Consider the following 11,459-nt stretch of genomic DNA (forward strand, 5'->3'; position numbering starts at 1 on the left):
AATCATAGAGGTGAAAGGCTAACCTTCCAATCTGCTGTATTAAAAACAGGGTCAATTCACAGTTTTGTTCAGCACCCGATTGTCAGTGAACGTTGCATTTTCTTGAGACTTGTGGCATCCCCAAGTTCTGTTCAATGGACTAAATTGGTATCAATGGGATCTCTTTACTCTTTGACAGTAAGATTACCTGTAAATCCTTCCGTCTCTTGTGCACGTGTAAGGAGGGTTGACTCAGCAGGTGTGCGCTTGCCCTTTGTCTGGAGAACTGATTTTCCCAGGACCCCTTTCCATGCATTACATTTAACCCTCGGACAAAGTAATATACCCACATTGATTTTGCCCTTGCAGATGAACGTAACATGCAGAGGAACTTTTAGTCATTTATACATTCCTTTTTTGTCTGCTCAGTGCTAGGAAAAGGAACGTTGTTTTGACGTATCATCCCAGTCACCAATCATCATCAACTACTCCCATATCAGGTATGGCACAGGCCAGGTGCAGAGTAAAGCTTCCTCTGCCCCACCCTAGCCCTAAACATCACAAAAGAACAGCCCCGCCCCCTGCCCCTCTACCCAATGTACAAATGAGACATTTACAGTTGCTGCGCTGCATAACACATTTTTTACACACGTTTAACTTATAGCTTATAAGCCTGGAATAAATCGGATGATTTTATCAAGACTTGTTAGTCATGTTATTCTAAGACTGAATGGCCTCTTACTGCTGGTGATGGACACCAATTGTTGTGCAAGTAATGGAAGAAAATCCTATGGCTAAAGAGCACAATGGTTCCCACTGAGATTGTCTATCTCATACCCAGGCATCACCTAATATCCAAACTCACCCATATGGAAGCTGCACAGATCCACTCCTTTTTTTGTAGAAAGCCAGTTTGATTGCACCATCTTAAATTGCTAAATGGAATGGAAGCAGTTTGGAGTGATGTTGGCTTTGGAACTTTTAAAACATCTCTCTAGATTATTTTGTCAAGTGTATAAATGTATCTCTTTCTCCACTATTTACAGAATACCTTGCAGTAGGTCTGTCTTCAGTGAAACGAAAGCGAGGGAATTACCTGCTAGAAACACTTAAGTCCATATTTGAACAATCCACTAATGACGAGCTCACGGAGATGGTGGTGGTGGTGCACTTGGCAGACTTTGACATGGTGTGGAATGCGCAAGTGGTTCAGGACATCTCCAGGAAATTTGCTCACCATATAATCTCAGGCCACTTGATCATTGTTCATGCCCCCAAACTATACTATCCATCTCTAACAGGCCTGAAACGAAATTATAATGACCCAGCTGATCGCGTGACTTTCAGGTCGAAACAAAATGTGGACTATGCTTTCCTGCTCAATTTCTGTGCAAATTTATCAGATTATTACTTAATGCTAGAAGACGATGTTCAATGTGCCCGCTCTTTCTTAACGGCAATTAAGAAAGTCCTTGGTTCAAAAGAGGGCTCCTACTGGGTGACATTGGAATTTTCCAAGCTGGGTTATATTGGAAAACTTTATCATTCGACTGATCTCCCAAGACTGGCCCACTTTCTACTGATGTTTTACCAAGAGATGCCGTGTGACTGGTTACTAAGTCATTTCCGAGGCCTTCTCACCCAGAAAGATGTCCTCCGCTTTAAGCCTTCCCTTTTTCAACACATTGGGTATTATTCCTCTTTCAGAGGGACGGAAAATAGGTTAAAGGATGACGACTTTGAAGAGGATTTCTTTGATATTCCTGACAACCCGCCGGCTGCAATCTACACCAGTCTCAAAGTATTTGAAAACTATGACCCCAGCAAAGCCTACAGTAACAGCGACGAGTACTTTTGGGGAAAATCGCCCTCCAATGGAGACGACTTCACTATTGTATTTGCAAAGCCAATGAACATTACCAGAATCCACGTAGTCACTGGCTCAGAGGATAGGCATAATGATATTCTGCACTCTGGGATCCTTGAAGTTGGAAAGAAAGCAAAATTGACACAGAAAGGGAAAGATTGCTCAGAATATGTTAAACTAAATGAGTTCCAAAAAGGACTGTTTGACAAAAAAGATATAGGTACCATTATTAATTTCAGTGTAGAATGTGTGCGAATATATATAACAAACAGTCAAAAAGACTGGCTAATTATTAGAAGCATCGGTATCTGGGCAAAGCACACTAACCTACTATGACAAAATACATTAATTGCGCCCCTCCCTTTATAGTTTTCTTCCTTCTTCTCCCCTGTGACTTGTACTGGGATATATAGTTCCGTGGGTTTATCTCACCAAAGTGGTCATTCTTTATGGGTTAGCCTGAGCAGCGAATGTTGGCAACCTATTCAACTGGACAGTGCCACAGTCAAGCTCATCCATCTCCGAACGCACATCCAGTTTCCAGGAGTGGAACGCCTAACCTCATCCCAGTCCAGGGATATTGAGACCAACACTTTGTTTTTAAAATAACATGAAATTGTATTAGAGAGCGTCAGTTCTGGGATACCAATTAGAGCTGAATAATTACTAATTAAGTATTTTTTCTGACGCATATAAGCTTTTATAATATACCATGAAAATACTCCCAGAGGACCACTCAAAAAAAAGCTTTTGAATGCCAGGCTACCTGCAGCCAACCAACATTCCATATCGATTTGCTAAATCCCAAATGTATTACGCAGCACAACCAATGTTCCCTGTGAGCTGCACTTTGTTCTGCGTGGCCTGTTTCTTTTAATGCGCGGTCCCTTTAAATTTCAGCGCCTGCGCGGTATTTACATTGGCCCAGAAATTCGGGTCTCCACAGGTGAGTACGCACGGGTTACTCACCCGTAAGCCCGATGGAAGTGCCAGTTTCGTGCATGCACGGCAAACCGGCACTTCCGTTCCCCTGAAAGCAGGGGTTCAGAGGTCGAACGCGTGTGCGGGGGAGGATGCGCGTGCGCATCGAACTTAGTTTTTTTTTTACAGGTTTTCACGCGAGGGTAAGCCTCCAGGACTTAGAAATATAAAAAGCAGGCGTAAGGCCTGCTTTTTACAAGGTAAGTGGTGAATTAATTAAAATTAAAACATTTTTTCCACAGGTTTATTATTTTTAAATACTTTAAAGCAAGGTAAGTTTATTTTTAGCCCCATTAGAATATAAAATTATTTTTTTCAAAAGTTTAAATTATTGTTTAAAATAGTTATTTAATGTAATTTATAGTTTAAAAAATGTGATTTTTTAAAAATGTATTTGAATGTTTAGTGCTGTTTTGGGGCCGTAGTATTTATAAGTCTTGACAGCACTTCCTGTCAAGACTTATGAATGGAGCATTCCCTGCTCCGATTGGCTGCCCATGACCCACGTGATCCCAGGGGGACGCTTCGAACTAACTGCGCCCCTGGGATACGCAAGCACTGCGCGCCGGCAGCTGGACCAGGCCCCGGATCGGAATTCCACGGGGCCCTACAGCTCAACTGCCGGCGCGCAAGGTAAGTGCAGGTCGGGGGCTTGCACCCACGGGAAGCCCCCGACCCGAATTTCTGGGCCAATGTAAAAGCCGGTGAGCGGCCCGCGCGGGACCTTTCCCATTACTGTGCGGCTGTGCGCTCGCGCACCTTAACGGTAACATTGGTCACAACAGGTAGTTATTTTAAAAAGCGTATGACGTTCTCTTGTTTGTTTAGCGCCTGTTGGATGCCGTAAGTTTTCAGTTTGTAACATGACCCTTCGCCGCCGCAGAATGATGCAGTCAGATCAGAGGTTTAAATGTCATGGTATTCAACGGCCGTCTAACACATGTCCTCCATTTCTGCTCATTGGCTGATTAGTGATGTGATTGGTAGTGAGAGGAAGGGGCCAAGACAAGTAGAGAGTGCCAGGGAGCAGGTTATGATTGAACTTTAAGGATCATTAAAAATTTTCGCAAAACTATCCCCAAAATATTGTGTATATCTGACCACCTATTTCTTCCGACACCAACTTTTAATAAGCACAATGAGAAGGCTGCATATATGTAAAATCAAAAGCCTAGATTTTTAAGCAAGAGTAGTATCTTATATGTTCAGAATAAATGAGCATTAACCCACTGGCAAAGCAACCCAATTTTTCCCCCAAATCTCTATCATTTAGACTCAGTTCTGCGAAATGTAAAGGTTTGAACATTCTGCTATAGGTGCACACCACCTTGGGAGTGCAACAAACTGGCAGGCTGAGTCTCGCACCACAGAAGTACACGTGTGTTGTCTGAACAGGAATAGCCCGCTGCCAGGACTGCCCCCAACTCTGTATCTGGAGTTGAAGGAACGAGAGAATGGCAGGGAACTAATGGCGGGAGAATGGGGCAACTTAGTTCTTTATGAATAATTTTACAAATCCTCATCAAATGGTCCTGGGCGAGCTCGCTGGAAGGTGAGCTTCTTCTCCCGAGAAGTTTGATTTGTGTATATAGGGGCGGCTGGAATTTCAAGCCATTAACCATAGGAAGGGGATTCATGGCTTTTTCTGCAGGTGTAGATATCAGTGAAGAATTCTGTATATTTGTATAAGCGTTTGTACTAAGATTCAAAGAATGCCTTGATCTTGATGTGTTATATATACCATAAAGAATGTGATTATTACTGTTTTCGAGGTAACTTTGTAAATTAAGAACTTTATTCATGAAATCCTCTCAAAATATGGAAATGTTTACTCTTGTGCTATTTTTTTAAGACAAGCAACAGTGCAGATATTTGAATATTAATTACAACCATGGTCCATTAATGTTAGGAACGCTGTACTATATTGTAATGAATTGTTTTAAAAATGTACCTCTTTTGCCTCATTTTCTACTATTCTAAAGGGTATAAGGTATAATTCAAGACAAACAGTTAACACGTACCTAATGCAGCCCAATCCACTATAACGTACAATAGATTTTCTGCAATTTTTATAGTTAACCAGAATATGAAGCGTGTTGCAGTGCACATGAAGTGTCCTACAACTGAAAGTAATTATAACTAGGAACTGTTGACCTTGTACAGGAGGGTGCCAAGATGAGCTCATTTGCATGCTCACCAAAGTTAAAATGATTTAATTCCATAAAGACGTGATTATATCTGCCCAGAGGAACATCGCCAGGGAGGCTGTTAAACATTCGGGGGCAAATTAGCCAGCATCAGGTCATAACGTGGGTTTTACAATGCACTGATAACTTGAAAATGGTCTGCATCACCAAGGTGAAGCCAGGTGACTTTGGAACCATGGGGGGGGAGAAATTGGCCCCCTTGCGCCTCCCGTTAGCACTTCCGGGGGGCGATAACTGGGCGCTAAGGGCTTACCCACCGGGCATGGCGAAACTACTGACGCCCGCGGACTTCCATGGTGGATTAGTTAGCGCTGGCGCTAAAACTTACCACCTCGATCTGCTGCGCCCCGGAGATCGTGACGTCATCCAGTGCGCAGCGCCCCGTTATCGCCCCGGATGTAAAATTCACTTCCGCCCCCCTGCAGCATCAAAGTGAACTTGCTGGACTCTTTAAGGGTGGCCACTGTCAGTCTTGGCAGACCTGGGAAGTTTGCTTTGGGATTGGCCCTAGCTTCATGGGAGCCATGTGTTGGGAGCCTCGCACGGTATAAAGAGAGTTTAAAGTGTGTTCAGAACAGCAGGGTTTACACTCTTGGCTTCAAACCAATTTTGCAGCTGCAGCCTCATGGCACTGCAAAACTTGTGGTTTAGGTGGACCTCTGGAGGTTGACATTGCACTGGCTGCACTCGGAGCTCCAGTAGATGCTGAATTAATGAGGTGTTAACTGACCTGTGCAAAGGTCATAAACCGGTTCACTGACTTACATGACTGAATAATGCAAATTCCGATATTATTTGCTGAATTTTGGTATTTTTACCAACTTTTTGGGAATCCTATTCTGCAATTCCATGATTCTGGCCATTTATCCATGAAAACTGTAAATCCGCGGCCTTGGTCATAGACTATTCATGTACCTCCTGAAGTGTGCACTGTGTGTATGTACTATAAACCTATTGCCTTTATTACGATACGCAAACAGAACAGGCATTTTATAAGGTTTATGGATGCGGGCGTTTTTTAAAAAATGTCTGCAAAGTAATTCCAGTTTTGGGGGGCGGGGGGGTGAAAAAAAGTACTTTGTACAATTTGAAGTAGATCAGATTGATTTGAAGTAGATCAGATTGAGTGTATCTGCTGTGATTCAGATTGCTACCTGGCTATCGGCTGCATTCAATTGTCCAGGTCCCGGCCTAATTTCCGGCCCTTCCGCTGTACTTCTACTTCAGTGTGCTAAAAGGACCAGGAATTTTTGACCTGTATCTCTTTTTAATTTGGGAGGGAGACTCCCCTTCCATTGAACTGATGAGTCAGGTTGTGCAGAATCATTTTGACCATTGCTCCACCAATCCTTGTTCTTCACCGCGATTTTTATGATCAGATGTATAATAAGACAAATATTGACTGAAGTTCAATAAAATAGACAGTTGACCCTTGTTATAGTAATGCCATTAGCCTTCATTTTTAGAGCTAACCCTCCCTTGGTTATAACTAATATCCTCAGGCCAATATTTTACTACTAGGGCTCCCAGTTGACCCCAATATTTGTATCTTTTGTCCATATATGTAGTCATTGTACAATTAACGATGGCAGTTCACAGCTCAGACAGTAAAGTATTGACACATGGCATGCAAAATTCATCACAACAATGTGTTATAAGGCCTGGCCTGATTCTAAAGCCTGATGGGGCCTTATTGTTCACTGCTATGACCCAGGAGCAACAGTAGCCTCAACGTTGCGATCAAGATTTATTTTACACCCTTGAGTATTTTTCTTGAATTAAAAAAGACTCTTGTCTTTTTCTATTGCCTGACGATATTAATTAATGGAAAACAGTAAAAGTATAGCATCATGGATGTCGGGTGAATTGCATACAAGGGAACGGATGGCTAGCTACTAGATAATAGCATACTGATTTATAGATCACTTGCAGCGATTTAAGGTTTGGACTATAGGCAGCTAACAGCCAGTTAGAAACAGGATGGTTGGAATGAATTTGATACTGAATAATAGGTGGTCAGGAGTTGCATTTATGAAGAATAACAAAATTGAATGACTGCAGCCAACGCACAGCCAGACATTTAGGGCTCTTATACTCTATAGTTTATTAATGGCCTGGATTTTGCGCTCTTGATGATGGTATACGCACACCGTACGCCGTCGTAAGCCATCAGAATGGCCCCCGCTGCGCATGCGCGAAAACCGGGAACTTGCGATCTGTCAAAGTTCGCCTTGACGGATCATCCTCACCAACCCAAAAATCACTTTCGCTGCCGCAGAGTTGGGATTTTGCCCAACTATCGCCCAGCAAATGGCCACGAAACCCTTACATCTGGTGAAAGTAGGCATAGGGCCTGCTTTCACCAGCGTAAGTGTTAATATAAATCTTAAATTAAAAAATCATGCACAGACATTTAAAATTAATTTATGTAAACTTTGGCCCGGGTTAAAATGTTTAAAATTATTCTTCAAAACATTGAAGTTTTGATTGTATATGCTTTATTGAAGGGGCTATTAATTAAATTTGAAAATGGGAACTTTTTATTCCAGTTATATAAATTATTTAATTATTTGGGGGTTCCTCATATGCTTATGAGGATTCCGTTCCTAAATGAAATCCCCGAAAGCATATTGGCGATCCTCCTTTCTGATTGGAGGACCTGGCCCACGTGATCCCAGGGGATGCTTCCAAACCGCCTGCCCCCCTGGGATCCGTGGGCCTTTACGCAGGCGTACACCGGCAGGCCCAGGACCCGAAGTTTCTGAAGCCCGGGAGCCAGCAGGTAGATGCGGATTTTTAAAATTGGGTCGGAGGCATACTCTGGAGGTACGCCTCCGACCGCAAATTCCAGGCCATTCGATTCAAGAGGGACATTGACCATGATTGTTGTGTGTCAGGTTTTTTTGCAACTTTTTTTCTTTCAGTGATTTTGTTACATGTTCTGGAAGCAAGCCTCAGCCCCCCAGACAGCTTTTTTTGTAGCCTACCTTTGCAGGTGGATCAGGTCTAACAGTGAAAAATGCACTGATTTTCACATTGGCTTGTTTTGAGATCCCTCAGCAACTTAGCAACTAATCTCATGGCCTTCCTCCAACAGAAATGTGGTAATGTATCTCTAGTATGTTGGCCTTGTTTTTGTTTGGATTGTGGGAGAACAGCCTCTGCGAGCTGGCTAATTCTGGTTCCCTTACCCCAGCAGACTCCTAGACCCAGTTTTTTGTCAAATACATAAACAGTCGACCGACAGGGTTTTCTGTTTGTAAACGAACCTGGCCGAAGAAACAACTGCCACGCTGCAACCCAACTTATAACCCCAAATCTCCTTCACTGAACACGCATGAAATTATTCTCAAACTGCACAATAGTTGCATTCAAGTCTCACTGGACCGATTTTGTTTATTCAATCGCTCGACACCTTTCAGCAAACTTCACAAAGTATGATAGAGAGACAGCCTGAGTGATGTGAGCCCTTTTGAGAATGTAATGATATCAAAATCCTGATGGATACGAATACTTGATGTTTCACACGCTTACAGAAAGGTCATTTTCTTTTGAAGGGGACAATGATGTTCATTACATTCAAGGCAGCAAACATTGTTTTGAAACAGAAAACAAGGAACACCCAGTAGGTCTATCGGCATCTGCAGTGAAAAGATTACATTTTCAAACATTTAAAAAAAAAATCCCGTTTCCAGTTCTGGGGAGGGTCTCCACCCTAAACATTAACCTTACTTTGGATACTGACAGACCTGCTGTATATTTCCAGCAGTTACAGGTTTTCTTTTTAAAATGAAACAATGGTTCAAAGTCCCACTCTGATCTACAGTACAGTACCTGGCCACCCAGCTCCAAGCCCTTCTCTTCATTAACCCTTGCCTAGCCACTGCTGTCTGTATTGTATAAAAAATGCACAAATTAAGCGTTTGTGAAAATGAGATAGAACCGAAAGGTACAGTGTACAGTTTCATGGGACTGATTCGATAGTAAAACCCTTTATTTTCAACAGTGTGGTGCTGTGGGTCATTGGGGAAGTTAAAAAGTTTATTATGCAATGATATAATGTTCTTTGGGAGGCATGAATTCTGCCATCGTTGCACTATTAATATGTTCTTTCACAGATGAGCACAATTAATAAACGAATTGTTCTAATCCTTCAAGGTAGTTCTGGATTTTTAGTCATTTTTATTTTGGAAAAGGTTTGTGCCCTTGGTTTTAGGGTCCTCCTTATGTTTCTGAATAGGTTTTTACAACTGTACTTTGGTACTCGAGTCTTTTTTAAATTGTCAAGTAAAATTCGATTTTTTTTTCTTATGTAGAAGACTGTGTGTGAATTTCCTGTCAGTAATGGTGTATTGGAATAAAGTAATTTGCCTAGTGTTGCGTCTGTAATCCTTTCCGTAGGTGAGACAGTAAATAAATTAAAGTCAGTACTTCTGTAACTTGAATAGTTCTCTTCCGTTATAATTTGAGATTTTACCTTATTCCATCCTCATTTAATGACCACAACTGCACCACATTCTGCTCTACCCAGATAGGTACGATGGGCTGAGCCACAGATGTCACCATCAATGTCTTTCCACAATTGTCCGACAGCAAGGGTACATTGAAAGTGGGGGGAAGACTCTGCAAAGCTTTTGTTTGATCCCCTACACCTGCCTTGAGTTGGAGAGCTCTTCCGTTGCAAAATATTTTTTTTCTGATAGCTTGCTCTAGATCTGGTGAAACTGGTGGTCTTTGTGTGTGTGTGTGTGTGTGTGTGTGTGGCCACACCCCCTTTCCTTTGTTCTGTTTCTTTATTAAAATGCTGTTCATCTGTATTGTCTTCCAGTTCTGAGGAAGAATTCAACACCCAAAGCGTCGACTTGTGTTGGCGCCAGATGCTGCCTGGCACGTTTTTTAAATTAGTTTATGGGATGTGGGCGTCGCCGGCAAGGCCAGCATTTATTGCCCATCCCTAGTTGCCCTTGAGAAGGTGGTGGTGAGCCGCCTTCTTGAACCGCTGCAGTCCGTGTGGGGTAGGTACTCCCACAGTGCTGTTAGGTAGGGAGGTTCCAGGATTTTGACTCGGTGACGATGAAGGAACGGCGATATACTTCCAAGTCAGGATGGTGTGTGACTTGGAGGGGAACTTGGCGGTGGTGGTGTTCCCATGCGACTGCTGCCCTTGTCCTTCTAGGTGGAAGAGGTCGCGGGTTTGGGAGGTGCTGCCGAAGAAGCCTTGGCGAGTTGCTGCAATGCATCTTGTAGATGGTACACACTGCAGCCACGGTACGCTGGTGGTGGAGGGAGTAAATGTTTAAGATGGTGGATGGGGTGCCAATCAAGCGGGCTACTTTGTTCTGGATGGAGTCGAGCTTGAGTGTTGGAGCTGCACTCACCCAGGCAAGTGGAGAGTATTCCATCACACTCCTAACTTGTGTTGAGTGTTTCCAGCTTCTTCTGTTTGTGATTCAGATTTCCCAGCATCTGTGTTGCCTTGCATTTTTGTTCAGGATGATTTTAATGTTGGGGATTCCAAGATACAGTACCCTACATGTCCTTCAGATTCTGCATGGCTTTTGACATTAATCAGGCAGGGATACATTTTAAATGAGGTGAAAACCTCTTGACCCTTTTTTCTACTTGGCTTGATTATTTCAATGTTAATGGAGAACCATACTGATTGTATGGAGGAGCCTTACAGAAATTATCAGCAATAGTGGAGTATAGAATGCATACATTACAATAGTGAGATAATTGTCAACTCTCCGCTGCTAATTTCCAGGGAGCAGGGAATTGATTTTTTTAATATAGATTTTAGCAAAGTTAGTTGTATAAATAGCACACATCATCCATCATAGTGAGGTAAGTACGTGAAAAATGAAACTGTTTACCACAGAATAAGAAAATCTGTATCAGTCACTGGGTGACCTGCTGTCCACCTATTTTAACGACTTTGTATTAGTTCTAATGCTTTTTTTTAATCATAGTACGGAACACAAAGCTTTCAAACAAAATGTTCCGAAATCTTCATTGTTTCCTGAGTTAGTGCTAATGATCTAAAGGATGTCTATTACTAAAATAAAAGTATTGTTTGTGTTGGTAATGTAGATACCACTCATATAAAGGGAGTAATTTGGTAAACGGATGGCTGATTTAACATGTGTATGCACTCTGCCATGGGGGGCGCTACCAGCTTTGCGACCGGGCGCAGCGCTAGTGCCAATGCCCGCGAAATTGAAGAGGTTTGTGGCGACGGTAACCACTAGCACCACGCACTCCTGTGGCCAGAGATCGTGACGTCATCCGGGTGTGCAGCGCCCTGGCTCTGAAATTTACTCTCGCCCCCTGCCTGAGTGCCTGCCGTTAGCAACAATAGGTAGAGGAGGCGGAATGCAGTCGGATGAGCACTGGAACAGCGCTATATAAAGGCATCAACTTTCAGT

General features: G+C 42.8%; 1 protein-coding gene across 2 annotated transcripts in view; it reads left to right on the forward strand.

Moving 5' to 3' along the window:
• Positions 1-9,411, forward strand: part of LOC147105277 (alpha-1,3-mannosyl-glycoprotein 4-beta-N-acetylglucosaminyltransferase C-like) — a 97,988-nt gene extending 88,577 nt beyond the window's left edge. For both annotated transcript variants that reach the window (XM_086011462.1, XM_086011461.1), the window contains one exon: positions 1,026-9,411. In XM_086011462.1, the coding sequence (XP_085867588.1) occupies positions 1,026-2,182 (1,157 nt within the window). In that variant the 3' untranslated portion in view covers positions 2,183-9,411. The remainder of the gene's footprint in view (positions 1-1,025) is intronic.
• Positions 9,412-11,459: the final 2,048 nt, after the last annotated feature.

This window comes from Somniosus microcephalus, chromosome 18 (genome assembly GCF_052327205.1).
Source record: "Somniosus microcephalus isolate GS21.2 chromosome 18, FLI_Smic_1.0, whole genome shotgun sequence".
In the NCBI taxonomy this organism is placed as follows: Eukaryota; Metazoa; Chordata; class Chondrichthyes; order Squaliformes; family Somniosidae; genus Somniosus; species Somniosus microcephalus.